Source organism: Pogona vitticeps, chromosome ZW-PAR, assembly GCF_051106095.1.
Source record: "Pogona vitticeps strain Pit_001003342236 chromosome ZW-PAR, PviZW2.1, whole genome shotgun sequence".
Classification (NCBI taxonomy): Eukaryota; Metazoa; Chordata; class Lepidosauria; order Squamata; family Agamidae; genus Pogona; species Pogona vitticeps.
The window spans coordinates 1,295,354-1,314,334 of record NC_135800.1 but is presented as its reverse complement, the minus strand read 5'-3'; the positions used below and the strand labels follow the sequence as shown (position 1 = coordinate 1,314,334).

The 18,981-nt window shown below is 53.0% G+C and overlaps 1 protein-coding gene across 1 annotated transcript; it reads left to right on the top strand.

Moving 5' to 3' along the window:
- The first annotated feature begins 261 nt into the window (after positions 1 to 261).
- On the top strand, positions 262 to 18,662 carry PTPA (protein phosphatase 2 phosphatase activator). Its single transcript, XM_020794881.3, has 10 exons — positions 262 to 417; positions 4,004 to 4,104; positions 4,560 to 4,646; positions 7,906 to 8,031; positions 8,318 to 8,435; positions 9,463 to 9,562; positions 10,384 to 10,508; positions 10,919 to 11,019; positions 17,705 to 17,812; positions 18,206 to 18,662. Exons 1-10 carry the CDS (start codon positions 393 to 395, stop codon positions 18,278 to 18,280), a joined length of 966 nt encoding a protein of 321 aa, XP_020650540.1. The 5' UTR covers positions 262 to 392; the 3' UTR covers positions 18,281 to 18,662.
- The last annotated feature ends 319 nt before the right edge of the window (positions 18,663 to 18,981 follow it).

Below are 18,981 nucleotides of genomic sequence, written 5' to 3'. Positions count from 1 at the left end.
GGTGTGTGTGTGTGTTTTTATTTCCTTTTCTTTACTCTGCGCTTGATTTGGGCGCCGACTCGCGAGGAGATAAAAGAAAATGGACACAGAGCTCGGAAGTTGCCTGTGCGGGGAAGCTCTATTAGAAGTCTAGGGCTCTAGGATTTCCCCCCCCGTTGCCCTAAGCCGTCATGGCGGCGCGGGCGTCACGCGGGGGGCGTGCACTGGAGTTCGCCTTTACCCAAGATGGCGGAGGCACGCCGAGGAGGAAGAGAGAAAAGGACGCAATTGCCCTTTCCAAAAATGGCCGCCCCGGTCTCTGCGGCTCCGCCCGGAAGCCCTCAGGTGCCCGTCCCCAAGATGGCGGAGTGACGGTTCCTGAGGTTACCTCAGGCGGCAGCGGCGGCGGGAAGATGGCGGAAAGCGAGCGGCAGGCCGGTAAGGGGGCGACGTCCTGAGGGGAATAGGGGGGGGAAAGCTGTTCTTCTCTGCCCCCCCCAGGCCTGAGGGGGCGGGGCAAGGAAGTGAGGGAGGGGGAGACCCCCCCGCTCCCCTTCTCTCCCTCAGAGGCGTGGCCTACCTTGCAGGGTTGGCGTGCCCCTCCCTCGGGGCCCCCTTTTATGTCACGGGGGGGCGCTTGCGGGGAGGGGGGGCGGCTTGGGGAGGGGAGAAGAGCTGCCCCCCATCATCCTAACCAAAGAGGGGCTTTGAGGGGCTTCCTGGGGACCCCCCCAAACCTTTAAGGCCCTCCAGGAAGGGGGGAGTTGCGCCCCCAAAGGGGGGGATTTTGGAACTGAGGGGGGCTTTTCCTCCCCCCTCTTTTCCATGAGCCTGTGAGGGGGGGGACTGGGTCCCATAATTTGCCTTTATTTCATTTAATTAAAGGATGGTTGACCCCCCCCCTTTACCCTGGAAAAGGACCCTCCTTTTGGGTCCTGGGATTTATTACTAATATTTGAAATATTTTTGCCCCACGTACCCCCTGAAAATGGATCCTAAATGAGGCTTGCCCTCCGGCCATCGCTGATCCAAAGAACCTTTCGGTAGCTCTAGCCACATTGTGACTCAGAGACCTGTGTCACCTGGAAGGCTGACCGTTTTCCTTTGGCCGAAGCTTTTGTAAGCTGGCACCCCCCGCCCCCGCCCAAAGCATCTCGCATCTGCTGCCTTGGTCCTTCGGTGGCCACTTGCACCCGACCAAGTGGGCCACCCGCAACTCACTCAAATTTATGCTGAATATGATCTCTTATCGCCTTTAAGGTGTTCTTGGGGCTGCTTGGTTTCGCTTCGTCAGATTCGCACAGCAAACCTTCCTCAGAATTTCTCTTCTATAACACTGTCATTCCGCTGTGAGTGGTGGAAATGAATTTCTGGCAGATGTTTTTCTGCCTCTTCCCTTGTATTCTTGTTTTGAGAGACCGAAAATCTGCCCTGACAAGGAAAGCGTCTTTTCAAGCCGAGAATATGCGGTCAAACCTGTTCGGTAGCAAATTATCAGAGGTGGGAAAATTAGTATTTTCCTGTCGTTTTGCACTATAACTCCCAAACTCTTGCACCCAGAGTTTAAAGTCTCGGCTCATTCGCAGCGGAGAGCGTCTTATCAAACTAGTTATGATTGGTCCGAAATGGCAGTGGTTACTCTGACTACAATTCCCATGTGCAGGGACCCTGTGGGAGTTCTGTTCAAATAATTCACTGTTCCAAGAATGCTAAATGGCTGGGTGTAGTTGCAGCAATGAAAAAGAGGGTGGCTGCCTTTCAGAAATGGGGAGACTATTGTGTTTCCTCATATGCAACCTGGCTTACTTGCTCGATCTGCCTGTTCTGCAAGCGCAGAGAGAGAAAGAGAGAGAGAGAGATCGAATTCTGCCTGCTGTCTGTTTGGAACAAATTGATATCTGGGAGACTTATTCTAGCTCCAAAGTCTAGAAACTTTTTCAAAATGTCTGACGAGGGTAGACCGATGTTCAGTGAGACCTTGGAGGGCTGTCACAGGTCACAGATTTCGTGTTTTCTCTGACTTGATGGCTTTCTGCTACAACCGGTAGTCGTTATATGCGTTTGGGGGAGAGCGAAGGGCAGGCTTTTTGCCTCTTGCTTACATCCTTTGATCTGCAATGGCTCCTTCGCGTCTGAAAGTCATTTCAAGGTTCCAGTCCTCAAGCAGGGGAGGATTTGTGTGTGTGTGTGTGTGTTTGTCACGATTTCAAGGCCCAGCTCAGCAGATGGAGCAGCACAGCCCCCCCGCGGGCTTCCCAAATTTCAGAAATGATGCCTGTTCATGTAAGGAGGGCAATTCTGCGAGATCGTTACGGCTCGAGATGAAAAATTGCCTGCCTGCAGCCGTTCTTCTCCCAGGGCGCAAGTGTGGGAGGCAGAAACTCCCGAGAAGTGAGAATTCTTATTATTTTTAATTGCAAGAGTTTTGAATCCATGTCGGTTGTCAGGATCTGTATTCGCGTTGGAGTGTTGGGCGCTTATAAATCACGGAGGCGCCTGAAATATCGGCGAAAATCAAAATTCGAAGTTGAAAACATCAGACTCTTTTTGACCAGAAGCGGTTAGAGCTTAAGATTTGTGCAAAAAATATATTCCTTGGCTTTGGTCCGGTGGGTCGGCATCGAGAAAGTGGGTGGCTTTGGTGCTGTCCGGGGGATGTCCGGGCGAATCACCACTCTTCCAGGTTCTGGGGGGCTCCCTAGGGCTCCCTTATCTGCGGAACCAGTATCCGCGGTTTCGCTTTCCCATGGCCTGAAAGAAATTACGGGGTCGGTAGTTTCTTCCTTTCAAATGTTTTAGATTGGAGTCTCCCTCGACTCTTTACCATTTCCTTCTTCTGGCCAATGCTTTCGATTCTCATGGGTTTTGGGGGGGGCTCAGAAAGGGGCTTTGATTGTGTGTGTGTTTTACATTGGTGCTTTAAAAACCCTGCCTCTAATTTATAACAGTCATGTCTTGAGCTGTGTATTAAGGACCCTAATGCTCTGTGCTCCCATTTCTGCCTCTTTTGTACTCAGAGCCGTGGAAATTTTTTTATACGAATCCGTTTGGATCGAATTCCGAAAGGGTGAAGGAAGTGCGAATTCCGTAACATTTGAGGGCGGAATTCCCCTTGTTGTAGCAGGACGCCTCTCCGAAGGCGATGGGTTGATGCAGACAGATGTGTGCCCTTGATGATTTGGCCAGCCAGTTCTTGGGAGTGAATTTTGGACAAATAGGTGCCATTTAGAGCCACGAACTTCTCTCTGCCGCTGCTGTCCTCCCATCCCTGCTGGAGCGGTGGAACTGCATTCACCCTGGAAAGGCGCCCTGGGTCTCTCTGCACGCGCTTAGGAGCGGGCTCTTTCATCCCCGGAACAGCTGGGGACATCTGCAAGGCAGCCTCCCTCTGAGGGGGGGGGGTGTCCCTCCAGGCTGGCAGGAAAGGACGAGCTTCCTGCCTTCTGCAGGGGGTGGAGGGCCAGAGGCCTGGGAGGAGGGTCCTGCAGCCTCATCATCCTAACCATCCTCATTTCTCCCTGTGGCTTTTGACTTGCAGAGGGTCTCTGCTAAAACCTGCCCTGGCTGGCGTCCCCCCTGCTGCCCCAGGCAGCTCATTTATATGTAAATCCCCCCCTTTTTGCAGGAGGGTTTAGGGTTAGATGCTGCCCCTTCTTATGCTGATGCTGTCAGGGGCTGTATTCTCCCCCCCCTCCCCTCTTGGCTTGCCCACCTTGAGCGTTGGGTTTAACTTTCCAAGCACCCTTGTTTTAGGGGGCAAAACTTCGCTGTTTTTTGCAAGCTTTTTAAAGCTTTATCCCAGAATACAGTAGGATCAGGTATCCACTATTTCACTTATCGAGCACCTAAAAACATCAAAAAAAAAAATCCCAGAAGTATAGTCTATTTCAAAATATGAAGTTACCAGAACTGGCCACGGGAGGGAGCCAGACACCATGATATATATTCACTATATATAGCGCAGCCAACCAAGAATCCCGCCTTCTCAGTCCCGTTTGTCTCGGCTTCTTTCTCCCCCTTCCAGATTCCTCCGAGGAGGTGGCGCCTCCTCCGTGCCAAAAGTTCGTGATCCCCAAGAAAGAGATCAACATGGTTCCCGACATGGCGAAGTGGAAGCGCTCCCAGGTACGGCGGGCGTATTCGTTGGCTGGCGTCCAGCTCGGCGCAATTGGGGTTTCCCGCTGAGAAAAGAGTTTCCTCTCAGGGTGATGGTTTGGTGCCACTTTGGGCCGTTTTGAGGGCGCACATGGTTAAAAAGCTCCCCTCTAGATTCCCTGCAGGTAGAACGCAAGCCCCTCAAGGAGAGAGGTCCCAACCTAGCAGGACGAAGGAGCTGGGGAAGCTGGTTTTTCCATTCTTCTATCATTTGTGCTCATCATAGAATCATGGAGTTGGAAAGGGGGGCTCTGAGGCCATCAAGTCTAACCTCCTGCTCAGGGCAGGAATCCAAATCCAAGCAGATCTGACCAATTGTCGTCCAATTTTATCTCGAAGGCCTCCAGTGTTGGAACGCTCACAAGTGATGGAGGTTTTCTGGGTCTTCTACACAACCATGTGCATGTGTGTGTGTTTCTCAACAGGCGTATGCGGATTATATGGGCTTCATTCTCACCCTGAACGAGGGCGTCAAGGGGAAGAAGCTGACCAGCGAATACCGAGTGTCTGAGGTAAGTGGAAAGCACCAGGTTGTCTCCCACTGTATCCCCTTATCTGCGGGATCAGTATCCACTGATTCCCTTATCTGCCGTCTGAAAGTAGTAAAAGTATTAAAAGAAAAATCCTAGGAATATCTATTTCTAAAGATATAGTTACCAGAACTGCCATGGGAGGGAGCCAGAGACCACACTACAGGCGCACCTCGGTTTACGGATGTAATGTGTTCCCCGGGACGTTCCGTAATGCGAAAAATACGTAAACGCCGTTTCCCATGGGAACACCTGCACGGGGGCGGCACTAGAAACCTCCCAGGCGCAATGCATCCTGGGGAAACGTTCTTCATACTGCGGAAAAAAACCTGAGGCATTATTTTCAATGGATTTCTGACCATAAACCGAAAACTATGTTAACCGAGGCACGCCTGTATATAGAGACCGAGACCGAGAGAGAGTTTGCTGTAATCTGCGTTTTTCAACATCCACGGGGGGCTTGGAACTGGTCCCCCTTGAACGTGTGTGTGTGTGAGAGAGAGAGGTCCACCTCTCTTGTCATCTTGGCCAACAGTGTGAAGCGACGGCTCGTTTGGCAAGCCCGAGATTTTGCCCGTTTCAGAACAGGAAACGGACCTCAACAACCCCTTGCTGAGCCGAGAGGCCAGCTTTTGTCTGATGGGGGGGGGTCTGTCCGTTGCCCCAGGAGACCCACTGCTCTCCTCCTTATGGATTGATGCCTTTGAGGGCAGGACAGCCTCGGCTGTTCTGCTTTGCCGAACCTTCTCTCCCTGTACCTAGGCTCTTTTTTGGGGGGGTGGGATTGCTTTCGAGCCACTGAGCGAAGGACGGGCCGGATGCACGACAGCAGTTCCCTCCTGCCTTTCCCCAAGGCAAGGACTCAGCAAGGTACCGTGGAGGGGGCGCAGGGAAGAGCGTCAAGAGGGGCTGCCTCTTTCTCACCGGCTCTGGTGTGGAGGCTCAAAACACAGCGCCTCCTTCTTTTCTGCTGCCATTAAAAATAAGGGAGAAATTGCCATTTCTCCTCCCCCCTTCATTATTTTAATGCAAGTAGAGTCCCCTTGCAGCGTGTTCCTTCCTTCTGTCCGTCCGTCTGTCCGTCCTTTAAATTATTTTCTATGTCCCTAGGGGGACCCAAGGTGGCTCACAACAGATCAACCCACTGATTTAGTTTCTTTATTTAATATATTTTTTACCCTGCCTGTCTCCCTAAAAGGACTCTAGGCGGATTTAAAAGCACTGCATGAATATCACACAGTAGGGACCCCTTGTCCACGGCATCAGTATAGGCTGATTCACTTATCCCTGGTCTGAAAGCATTAAAAATATTAAAAGAAAAATTCCATAAATATACACTTCTAACCTTGATATTACCAGAACTAGCCGCAGAGGGAACCAGAGACCTTGTTTTTTTATCGCTATCAAAATAGTATTTGCCATAATCTGTGTTTTTCAGCCAGATTTGAGCTAAATATCAGGGAAAGCTTCCTCATTTTTAGAGCAGGAGAGAACAAGGGATCCCATGACCACGGGAGGTGGCGAGGGAGCCAAGAGACCATGCGATGTACGATGCTTGCTGTTAAAATAGCGTTTGCTATAATCCGCGTTTTCCGGCATCCGTGGAGGAGATTGGAACCGATCCCCTGCGGATTCTTGGGTCCGACTGTCCAAACATAGCTAATATACAAGCCGGCAGAATGTTGGTGTAAAGCGTAGGTCAGAACGTAGGCATCTGCCTTATACTGAGTCACAAGCCTCGAACTCAGTACCGCGGAGTCTGAATGTCATTGCCGTTGAGGCCGGAGATGCTAGGGGACAAATCCAGCCCTTCCCAGCTTGCCGCCCCCTGAGCTGACGCCCCTTCCCAGCAGACGCGCCTGGGGTTTCCATCCCCCAGCGCTCGGGAAGCGTTGGGAGATCTCTACGGCTCATCAAGAACTCTGCAGACGTTCCCCCCCCCCGAGAGGCGCTCCTTCTCCTTGCGCGTGCCCACCCGCCGAGGAGGCGATGCACTCTCCCTGCCTCCCCCCTCCCTCGCTCCGCTGTTAATACTGAGAAGTTGCTGGGCTCGGCAGTTTTCCCCCTGCCCTTCTGCTGACGGCGCGCCGAGATCGAACTCTGCCCCAGGAGACCCGCACGCTTCTCGCGGAGGACGCCTCCAGCAAAGTCAACGGTTCCGCCGCAGCTGGTGCTTTCTTCAAGGTGGAATTGCTTTCCGGCGCGGCTCGAATGGTGGCCCCCGTTTTTGCAGCGCAGATGTCGAAGTCTGGATGGACAGATTGCAGTCGGAGCGAATGTCCGAAACACAAGAGTCACGCTGCTGGTTGATTCCCTCCCATCCCGCCACACGTGTAGGGGTTTGTTTTTATTTGAAATCTGGTTTGCTGGATTAATTTTGAGGCACATGGCCAACAAATGTAAATAGTACAATTTAAAAAAAGGTCATTGGTTAGTAACTGAAATGAACAACAAGAATTCTGAATAGATGGACATGCACGCATCGGTGTCCACCCTATGTGAAATCTCTAGGCGCTGTTGAAACTAGAGATGTTGGCAGGTCTTTGGATCTTGAGTCTCGAGTTCGAATTTTTGGTACCAAGTCCTGGCTCCCAAGTACCTCTTAAAAACAGGCTCCCCCCCCAAGAAAAAAAGGAAGGGGTGGGTGGGTTCCGAGTCACAAATTGAGTCCGAGTCATTGGAAAAAAACAAAAATGAGTGGAGTTTCAAGTCAGAGGTGCGACTGAAGTCCGACTTGTCAGGAAGTCCTCAGTCTTGAGTCCCCATCCCTGGTGGAAAACGGAAGCTGTTCTCCGTTGGGCCCATCCGGAGAAGGAAAGAGGATTCTCTGGAGAGGGCCGTCCTGCTGCTGGGAAAGGCAGGAGGCAGCAGGAAAAGAGGAGGAACCCCATACGAGATGGGCAGACTCCCTCAAGGAAGCCATGGGCTGAAGTTTGCAAGAGCTGAGCCGGACGGGCCTTTTGGAGAGCGCTCATTCACCAGGTCTCCGTGAGTCGGAGGCAACGTGGCAGCCCCTCACGTCAACAGGTGCTTTGTGCTAGCGACCTGACGCAGGTTTTAAGCCTGAGGATGTGGCCCCTGATCTGCAAAAGCTAGCAGGCGGTTGCATCCCGTGGGTGGCCTGCCAAGGAAGTGCCTTTCTCTTGCGTTTGCCCAACAGTGTGCACAGAACTCACACGCACACACGTGTCCTATTGTCTCATCTTCGTTTGGAACAAACCGCGTCTGCTTCTCTCGTTAGCCCATCGAGAAGCTGGTCGATCTCCTGAACGTCCTGGACAAGTGGATCGACGAGACCCCGCCGGTGGACCAGCCCTCGCGCTTCGGGAACAAGGCCTTCCGGATGTGGTACGCCAAGCTGGACCAGGTAGGCAGAGCGCAAGGAACTGAGTGGGGTCGGCAACGGTGTCTCGTAGGCGGGCAGGCCTGTTGCTTCCTCCTCGTGTGATGCGGAGAGGATGGGCTGCCTTCCCCCACCAGTAAAGGAGCATGGGAACTGTAGTAGAACAGCATTTGGGAGGGTCAGCTCTTCCGTACACAGCGTTTGGGTTCTGGCATCCGCAAGGCCGTCTCTCTCTCCTCCCGGGCAATCCGAGGGGCACGCGGGCTGGCCTAACTCTTCAACTGTGTCGGTTTCTTATTTGTTCTTTAAGGGAGCGGAGAAGCTGGTGGCCTCCGTGATCCCCGCAGAGCAGGCGGCTGCCGTCCCCGAGGTGGCCACGTACTTGAAGGAGGCGGTGGGGAACTCCACCCGCATCGATTATGGGACAGGTAACCCTGGAACCGGGCGCCGGCTTTCCCGCCCTCCCCTCTTTTCCCTCCCGGATGTTCCGGTGGCCGCTCGGACCGAATCTGGATCGGCCCCGTCGAGTTTCGGACCGAATCGTTTGAGTCGCCCCAGCTGCCAAACGTCCCTGTTGGGGGAAGGGGTTTTTCCGAGGGCATCGTCTCCCTGGCTGCAAACGTAACGAAGCCGATCGGGGTGCGGATCCTGCTCTGCCCAAAGGCTCTTGCGAAGCATTTCGGCTTCAGTGTCGATGGAATGGTTGGGGAGCCCCTTGCGAAGCAGCTGTTGCCCAGCAGTGGGCGCTGTTGCCCGTCGCCGGTTCGATCCTGCCCTTCCCATCCTCTGCGTTTTCTCTCTCGCTCCCATCAAGGGTGCCCTTGGACAAAATCACCTCTCTTAAAGCTTTTGCAAAAGTAGCCACAGTTTTGGGGGAACAAGAAACCCCCCCACCCCCCAGCAATCTGGGTGCAGGGAGATCCCTGGATGGTTTTTCTTTAACCCACATCAGCTGGGGCGGCGAAGGACAAACAGGCTGGGGGTTGGGGGGTGGGCAGGATAGTGGTTGACGAAGCACCCCTCCAGCATTGAACTAGAAAAAGAGCAAAGCAGTAAAAAAAGACCCACAAAAGAATAAGAAGACAAAGAAGGCAGAGCTGGGCAGTCACCTTCTCTTGGGGTTTCAACGAGGACGTGAAGGTGCCCAGGCTTCTAAATTCTGAACGCTCTTGTTTTGATCAGGCATGGGGGTTTAGAGGTTTGGGGAAGGGGGCAGGACCCCAGCGTTCAAAAACGGCGGGGTGCTGCTGTAAAATATCCTTTTCCAAGGTGCCTTCTGGAGAAGAGGTGGGCTCGGAGATCCCTAGGGGTCCCTTCCAGCTCGGCCGTTCTAAGATGACGCCTCGGAGATGCTCCCGAGCCCCCCCCCCCGAAGCTTGTCCTCTGGGGTCTAGACGGCCTCCGTAAATGCGAAACACGAACGCGCTCACGGGTCTTCTTACCCTTGCCTCTCAGGCCACGAAGCGGCTTTTGCCTCCTTCCTCTGCTGCCTTTGCAAAATCGGCGTTCTCCGGGTGGACGACCAGCTAGCCATTGTCTTCAAAGTGTTCAACAGGTAAAGCCCCAGGGGAGGGGAAGAGGCAAGAATGGGCCAGGGGCTTGCCTCCAAGCGATGCTCTCCAGCGGCCCCGGATGGGAGCAGAGGAAGGCTTTCCTTGAAAACGTCGCCTGGATGGGGTCCCTTCTCCACCCCATGCCCACAATAGGTGGGGCAGCAATGACCCAGAAAAAGCCAGAAAAAAAGGGGGGGGGAAACAAAAAAGCTTCCTGCACCCCTTTACTGGCCAGACCTTTTTTTAAAAAGGTAAAATACCCCACAAATTTTGGGGGCCCCTGGGGGCCCCGAGACCATGAACGTCTGGGCCCCCAAGCTCTTGACTGGGATCCTGGCCTTGCCTGTCTGGATTAGCAGAAATCAGGCGACAGGTCGGCTCCAGGAAGAGTCAGTGAGGTATCTAGGCCACTGCTCAGAGAGACCCTCCAGTGCCCGGAGCAGTCTAGCTTCCAAGCTTGACCAAATTGCACTGTCTGCTTGCTCCAGCCTGATTTTGGCCTTTCTGTTGTTCTTGGTCCAGACCTTCCCCCCCCCCCCCCCGGGGTCTTCCTCCCCTCTGCTGTCCTCATCGTAGGTGGCACGGTTTCCCGTCCGCTGAATGTGTCGCCGGGACTCGCTCTCAGAGCTTGGGATCTCCTCCCAGGGCGCTCCCGCTTCCCAGGGCCCGCGACTGTGTTGCGTGACCGGCTCTGGCCTCGTTGCAAAAGCAAAGTCACTTTCCTAAGCTTTCCTCGTTCCACGAGCAGAGCCAGCTGCTGGCAAGTCTCACCCCAGTGGGGCTGACCCCGTTCCCTTTCTGCCTTTTTTCCTTCTCTCTCCAGGTACTTGGAAGTCATGCGGAAACTCCAGAAGACCTACCGGATGGAGCCGGCTGGCAGCCAAGGGGTCTGGGGGCTGGACGACTTTCAGTTTCTGCCCTTCATATGGGGCAGCTCGCAGCTAATAGGTAACCTCTTAGGATCAGCCGAGTTTCACGCCTTGGTCTCCCCGAAACGAGGGCTGGATCCGTTGGGCTATACCGTAGGACCCCTGCATCCGCGGATGCTGAAAAGCGCAGGTTATAGCAAACGCTGTACATAGCTTGGGCTCTGCCTCCCTCTAATGGCCAGTTCTGGTAATGTCACAGTGGAAATATATTTCTTGAGTGAACCCAATACATAGTGTGGTCTCTGGCTCCCTCTCTGGGCCAGTTCTGGGAACTACATCATTAAAGAAAGAAAGAAAGAAAGAAAGATAGATAGATATAGATATAGATATAGATATAGATATATTGGACATTTCTTGCTGGGGCATCTAATTGGGGAAATCCGCCCCGCCTGACGGACAAGCTCTGAAATGTTGCCCTTCTGTTTTCAGATCATCCAAACCTCGAGCCGCGGCATTTTGTGGACGAAAAGGTGGTCAACGAAAACCATAAGGATTACATGTTTCTCGAGTGCATCCGCTTCATCACGGAGGTGAGGCCGAGCTTCTCCTTCTGTCGGTTTTCTAGTGTTTTTTTTTCTCTTCCTTTTAATATTTTCAGGCCAGGGATAAAGTGACTCAGCGGGTCCTGACCCCGTGGATAAAGGGGTCCCACCTGTATAGGGTTTCTCTGCCCTGCGAGGTAGATCAGTCAGAGGGTGAGAGGGCCCTCCTCGGTTTCATCCAGTGACGTTGGAAACTCTATCCTGCTTCTCTTGAGTCCCACCGGAGCATTTTTACAACTAGTCTGTGCTGGCTTTCATCTTTGTCATGATGATGTTGGTGGTGGTGATGCCACCACATTAGATGCAATTTGCTGTCGGCTCGATCTCACTGTGCTAGCCGACTATTTTGGACCAGCGAGACCCCCCCCCCAGGGAGTATCTGTTCCGATAAACCTAGAAAGGCGCTGGTGCCTTAGAAGCTGTATCGCATGGATAGAAGGCTGACCCAGGAAAGAGCAAGGCCCGGAGGCATTCACACAACAGCAGGCTCTCCAGTTCAACTGGGCTGCGGTCTTTGGCGTGTACCACCCCACGGGTGACGTGTCACCCCCTTTCTACGGCAAAGGGGCTACCGTGATCCAGCCACCCCAGAGGGTTTCCATACACCACCCTCTCCTTCTCTTGAAATTGAGAGGATCGAAAGTGAGTGGCCGCCCCGGCACCACCGACCGGCAAACGTTGTCCAGGCTGACCGACACGAACACCGTCTCTGACTGGGTCAGGATGTCACCCCTTTGATGAGCGAGGCTGCTCATCCCAGAATGGGTGTGTAAATACAGGCCCTGACATGGACTTCCTTTACGGCTCCCACTCAGCTGGCAATATCACATCCACGAACTGTGGTCGAGATGCGTTTGGTCCCGTAAATGGCGAATTGATTGTCCCGGCCGCTGGGTTTTTTCCCCTTTAAACGCAGGGAATTGGAAACTTTCTGCCGGTCTGCAGCAACATCCCCCCCCCCCCCGGGGCGACCGAAAAGAAGACACGGCTCCCCAACCCCGGGCCCCTTTTCCTGCCTGGCTTCTTCGAAGGGCCGAGCGCTTTACGATCTCGCTTCCTTCTTTCGATACTTCCGTGTGACTGTTCCTATTTAATTTTTTTTTCTTTTTAAGACGGAAGGAGGGGGGGGAGACCCCGATGCTGTGTGATTTGCCTGAGGCCACCCAGCGAGCGAACGGCTCAGCCAGAAACTCGTTTCTCTCTCTCTCTCCCCCCCCCCCCGGGCTGAAGTCCAACCCACGATCTGAGAGCTGGCTTGTAAACCACACCCTTGTGTGCCGAGCGAAAGGTTTACCTCCCCGGTTTCCTTCCCTGTTTTTCCAGAACTGTTTACAGCTTCGATGCTAACCCCCCCTTCCCCCCCCAGCTTCCCCGACACCCCCAGGTGCCCACGTGTAAGCAAGAGGATGCAAATTCGGTGCCCGGTTTGCAAGGCGAATTTCTGACCAATGTTCGGAAATAATTTGCTTTTTCCCCCCTGTGAGGGCAACGACTCTTCCTGCACCCCAAAAACGGGTTCTCCAGCTTAGACCTCCCGTGGCTTTTGAGTAAAGAGAGCAGCGTGCCTCAACAGAGAGGAGGATTGCGTTGCGAGTGCTTGTGGTACACAACCCTTGTGTCCCAACCCATCCTCGTTTATTGTAGCATCGTGAGTAGCGTGTTAGCTCAGGCTTTGGAAGAGAGATCTTTCAAATCCTGCCCCCCCCCCATTGACCCTGGATTCATCGTACAGTACACCCTTCCTCCTGACCCACCTCACAGGATTTTTGAGAAGGTCAAGTACAGTAGGACTCCTGTATCTGCGGGATCCGTATCTGCGGATTCATTTCCCCCCAGCCTGAAAATATTAAAAGAAAAATAATAGAAATAACACCGTGTTTCCCCGAAAACAAAACAGGGTCTTATATTATTTTTTTGCTCCCCCCAAAAAATGAATTAGGGCTTATTTCCAGGGGATGTTTTATTGTTTTCATGGACAACCATCTACATTTATTCAGTTGCAGTCCTGTCACCTACTTCTGGTGGCTACCCAAGGGTGGAGGGAGGGGGTTTTGCTTCACTGGGGCTTATTTTTTGGGGTAGGGCTTATTTTGGGGCGGGAAGCAAGGGAGATTTCTAAAGAAGTTAGCCGAACTGGCCACAAGAGAGAGCCAGAGACCCTGCTTTGTAGAGCGTTTGCTTTAATCCGCGTTCTTCAGCATCCGCGGGGAGGGGGCAAGGGCTAAAACGGATCCCCCGCAGACACCAGAGTCCTTCAGTAGAGAGTAGAACGGCTCCCTGTACAGTATTCTCTGCTTTTTATAGGCAAGGGTGGTGTAAACGTAATAAAGTACAGATATTTTGCCTATTGCTGTGTTAGCTCACTAGGTGGCGCCCAAGTGCCGCGTCTTCAGCTTCCCCCCCAAGGGCACTTGAGTGACCCCTGGTGGCAGAGCGCCACCATGACAGTTCCCACGGAACAGAAAGGAGGGGACCTAATCCCAAAAAAGATAAACAAATGAAAAAATAGCCCATGGGTTGTTTTTATTCCGGGCCGCATAAGGGTGCCAGTCAGCTCTCAGTTGGATGAAAGCTGTTGTCCAAGAGAAAAACGCAGGTCCCGAGCATCTTTCTGGACAGACTTTTGTTGGGACTTAGGCGCCTTGTCCGGATTCGGATCCCGATTCTGATCTTTATTACAGTCCCCGACCAGCAGATGTCCAGTATTTAGAGCATCCCGCCTAATTTCCCCCCCCCCTCCGGTCTATATTGGGGTCTCTTGGCCCCCGAAGGCCAGATTTTGGGCAACGAGGAAGGGCCTCCTTTCATTTTCATAATCCCCAAAGTATGTGGCCTTGTTTTTCCTTTGTTTGCCTCGCTGTGTGACGCTGTCTTAACGGCTACAGATCTCACCCCCTCCAAAACAAAAATCTGGCTGCTTTTCTTGCTCCGTAGGCGCAAAACCTTGTTGTTTTCTCCTCCGGAGGCCCAGCCTGGAGAGCTTCATACAGACGGCCACCTCTCCCAGCTGGGGCTGGTCCCTTTGTGTGTGAAGCGTGTCCCCCCCTTCTAGACTGCTCGTCCAGCCGGCCTCCCCCCCCCCCAAAAAAAAGCTTGGGAGAGCGAAGCACCCCTCGGCCAACTGCAGGGGTGCCCCTCAGCGGACAGGTGGGGGGGGAGATCTAACCAGGAGAAAGATGCCAGCTCCTCTCGTGCAAATTTTGGGTGCCAAGAACACCAGGCCAGCCTTGTGCTCCTCCAAAAAGCCATGCAATCCGATTTCGGCCCTCTTCTTCCCTATGCCACCCCCTCCGCTCCAGCCCCCCCCCCCCCAGTTTCAATCTGGCTTCTAAATTGGGCTTTTTTTTAAATTTAAGGATGGGCTTTGGCTTTTAGCTTGAAGCCTCAGTCAGGAAGGTGCTCTACCAGGCTGCTGATCGCCCCCCTCTCCCTTCCTTCCACCTCCTCCTTTTTCTTTTTAACTGACAGAAGAACCATTTACAAAAGGCCGATTCTCTTGGGAACGGAGAGGGAGGAACGCAGAGCGCCTGTGAGTAATTTCCTGCTCAATATGGCTGCCCTGACTCACTCCGTCTCCCCTGGGGTCACTGCAGGCCTGCGTTCTCTCTCTCTCTCTCTCTCTCTCTGCTTTCCTCTCCAGCTAGCCAGCTTGCTTTTCTTCTTTCTATTCCCTTTTGTGACCAGAATGAGCTAAGATTTCTTTTTTTATATATATATATAGGAGAGGAGAAGGAGGGAAGTAGGCGAGAAGGAGGAGGGGGGCCTTTCTCGGTTCTCTCCTTCCCTTTCTTTCCTTCCTTTCTTCCCAGTCCAAAATGTTCCCAAGCTCTCTGGATGGAGCAGATGTTGGTTTTGAGAAGCTTGCTCCCAAACGGGTGGGGTGCCCTTTGGGTCCCAGACCCCGAGCGAACAGGAGCTGGGGCTCTCGGACGAGAGGCAGTCCGGTTTCGGGAGCCGGCGAGCGAAACCCGCACGGCCCTGACAGCCGGGCTGCGCTTTGCTTCATGGGGTGGGCCAAGGGATCGGCGAGCGCCGAGCATCCTGCATCCGAGCAGACCGTGATTGTCTGGGTGGATGTTTCGATTCAAGAGTTGGGGGGGGGGGGGTCGGTGGAGCTGGGATAGCAAGGGTCACTTATCCAAGACTTGACATTGCCGGGTTCTGAATTTGACCCTCTAGAAGCTGCTTTTTTAGACATCGAATGGGTGAATTGAGTCCCCAAGTTCCTTTCCTCCTCTCAGAACTGCAGAGCAGGAAGGGGCCCTATGAGATCATCCAATCCAGCCCCTGTGAAGGGGGCACCGTGGGGGAATCGAACTCCCAACCTCTTGCTCCGCAGCCAGATCCCAAAGCCACTGAGCTATCCAGCCAGCTGAATTACCTAATTTGGGTGTTTCATTTCCTCCTCCTCCTCTTAGAACTGCAGAAGTGGAAGGGACCCAGTGGAAGAATCAAACTCCCAACCATACCTAAACCATTGAGCTGCCCTGCAGTTCTCCTCGGGTGGAGGACCCTCGGATCCCCCTACTCCGCGGCGCGGAGGTGTGTTTTTGCCCCACAATCCCGAGGATTTTCAAGGCAGCCTTTGGTGATTCGACCTCTCCCATCAAGTCCGTCGATTCCACAGCCCTGCCTCGGGTTGTGGCTCACAGGCTGAAGCGACGGGACGTCGGCCCGGGCGTCAGGACGGTTCCCATGCCTCCCTTTTGAGCCCAGCGGGGAGCCCACGGCGTTCCCATGGGCGTGGCTAATTGGGAACCGATGTGTTAGAACTTTTCTTTCTTCGGACGGGTCGAAAACGCGATGAATTCTGAAATAACCTCTGTTCAGCAAAAGCTGGCAAATCATCGCCCGCCTTTGTGTGACGGGACACAGCCCTGTAAATCCGAAGGTGATCTTCAGACGCTTTGCTCTGCTCTCATTTTCTTTCCTCCGACCCTGGGAGAGAGAAAGAGAGAGGGAAGCTTCAGGCCTTTTACACAAGCATCGTAAGAGCTCAGGGGTTTAGGCATCTGGCCGTGGAGCCAGAGGTTCGAATCCCCAGCACACCTCCTTGACCAGGACTGGACTTGAGGATTCCCGTAGGGTCCCTTCCAGCTTTGAAGTTCTAAGAGGAAGAGGAGGAGGATTATCAGTTCCGTGCAAAAGCCATTTAGTGTTCTGGGGAACATAGGTAAGAAAACCAGTGCTCTACCTCTCTGTTGTGTGTCTGTGTCCCACCAGGAAAACTCAGTCTCACTCTGGCTTGCGTGAGGGCTGCGAGGAAGCAGAATTCTACATCCGTTGCAGCTGTCGGGAGCTATGGAAAAAACATTGGACCTTGGGGTGTGTGTGTGTGTGTGTGTGTGTGTGTGTGTGTAAGAGTGTGGGAGGTTTACCAACAGTGCTTGAGTTATGAGGTCACTGGATTCTCAGCATGCGAGCTGTTTCTTTCCCTCTGCTTATGTGCGTGTGTGTGTGTGTGCTTCCAGAGCATTTTAACACAACCGCACGGAAGGCTCGTTTGTAAGAAACCGGTTTGGCTTTTGGAGTTCACACCGAGCGGAGATCCAAAGTGTCGCAACCTTTGTTCTTTGCTCTGGAAATATCTAAAACTCGCCGGTGGGTCTGCACACACTTCCTTCTACATTTTGCTTTGGAGGGGACCAGTTATTTTTAAGCCGGCCTCGTCAAAAGATCCTGGTCCTCCTCCTGAGTTCCTTCTGAGCCCGGGCGCCTCTGGCTTTGTGGTTTATAACGTCACGGAAAACTTCCCCGGCAAGTTTGGCTGCATTTTTCTCTTCCCTTGAGAAACTGCACCGCGTTCTTAGGAGGGGCCCAGAAATCGCCTTGGCCCTTCCCACCGTCCGACTCCAAGGGTTTCCCTGGGCTCCTTGTGCTGCAGCTGTTGTTATTAAATGCAGTAAAAACCAATAAAAAGGATTTATCGCCCTTTCTTCCCCATGAAAAAAAACAAGAGTTTAAGGCCATCTGCAATGCAGGAGGGCCTCTGTATCCACAGGTTCAGTATCCGCTGATTGACTTTGCCACGGTCTGAAAATATGAAACGAGAGATCCTAAAACTATATTTCTAAAGGTAAAGTTACCAGAACTTGCCACAAGAAGGATCCAGAGATGACGCTATGTATGCCGTTCGCTATTATTAATAGCGTTTGCTGTAATCTGCGTTTTTCAGCATCCACGGAAGGGAGTCTTAGAACGAATCCCCCGCAGATTCAGGGGATAGGAACAACCTGATGCTTTTCACCTTTAAGTCCACGTAATAGCGCCTACCTGCTACATAAAGATATAAATGGAGGAGGATGGTAATGTGTTTGTTTGTTCAGGAAGGTCTCGGAGGTGGTAAATGCTAGAAAGATGTTGCTTTGTTAATGAAAACATGGAGAATATTTCTTACTAAACTTCGGTGTTGCATCTGGTTTAATTTTTTTAATATGTCATATTTTCCCCCCACATTGCCTATGTCTGGACTTCCATACCTATGCCCTGTTTTTCGGTCATTCTGATAGATGTTGTAAAACGTCAAGGTTTTCGGTTGCCCATCCGGTCGAGCACCAGAGGTGGGCCTTTGGTGAATTGCCAGGGAGGCTCTCTCTGCTCGCACGAGGTGGGGGTCAGGAAGATGGCCTTCTGACAGCATTGCCTCTTGACCTGTGCTCCTTTTGCCTTCCAGATGAAGACCGGCCCCTTCGCTGAGCACTCCAACCAGTTGTGGAACATCAGCGCTGTCCCTTCCTGGTCCAAAGTCAACCAGGGCCTCATCCGCATGTATAAAGCTGAGGTGAGCATTTACGGACACAGGCAGGCAAGACTCGGTGGATCCTTCCCCATCTCAAGGGACCTCTAGTGTGGGTACTTAACCCGAGGAAATGGTGGTCACCCCTGTTTCCACGTGTGTCGGTTCCAAGCCCCTTGTGGATGCTGAAACATGTGGATGAGAGCAAACCTGTAGTCTCCAGCTCCCTCTAGGGGCCAGTTCTGGTGACTTTTGGTTCTTCCAGGACTTTGGGCCGTAAAAACCGATTGGCCAGTGTGATTCCCCCGCCTGTTCTAGAGCAAAACTTTGATGCTCCTCGTTTTTTGGTTTAATTCATGTTTTCTGAATCTCTCTCTCTCTCTCTCTCTGTGTCTTTGGCTTTATCCCTGCTTCCTTGTTCCTTCCTCCCCTTCTCAGTGCCTGGAGAAATTTCCCGTGATCCAGCACTTCAAGTTCGGCAGCCTGCTTCCCATCCAGCCGGTCGGATCTTAAGAAGGTTTTTGTTCGGCTGGGGGAGTCGTTGGGGGGGGCAGCATCGGGAAGAGCGGGGCGGACGGGGTGCCCCCTTCTTTTCCCCTTCTCCCCCAGCCCTCTCTGGCGATGCGCTTGGGGAACCTCACATCGAAGAAGGGGAAAAGGGGGAAGCAATACACGAACCCCACGGAAATCCCAACGCTCGACGAAACTTTTGGACCACACGAATCCACGTTCTCTGCACCGAACTTGCCCTTGGCCTGGATTTTCTTTCCATTTTCCCTTTGTTTGTTTTTTTTCCTTCCAACGCCTGGTATACACTGCACCGGGGAAATACAAGCGCTTTCGGTGGAGAGGGCGCAAGTTCCGATCCACGGTTGGGGCTCTCCCGTGGATGAAATTGGTGTTTGCTTCCCCCCCCCCCAAAGGCAGTGAGTGGGGTCGAGGAGGGAAGCTTGGCAGTGTGGGTTTGAGGGCCTCGTTGCTGAGATGTAGTTCTCCATGATTTTTTTATGGACGTGTGGGTGGGTGTTTGTGTGTTGCAAGAGGGAGCATCTCTGAGAGAGCGGTCCGGGGGGGGGGGACACACACATTTTTAAGGAACGGCAGAGCTCCGACGCAAGTTGGAGGCAGAAGGTAACCAAGAATGTTTTAAGGGGAACCATCCTCCTGTCTCTTCTCCCACCCCCGTTCTTCCTGCCGTTGGTGGCACGCCGATC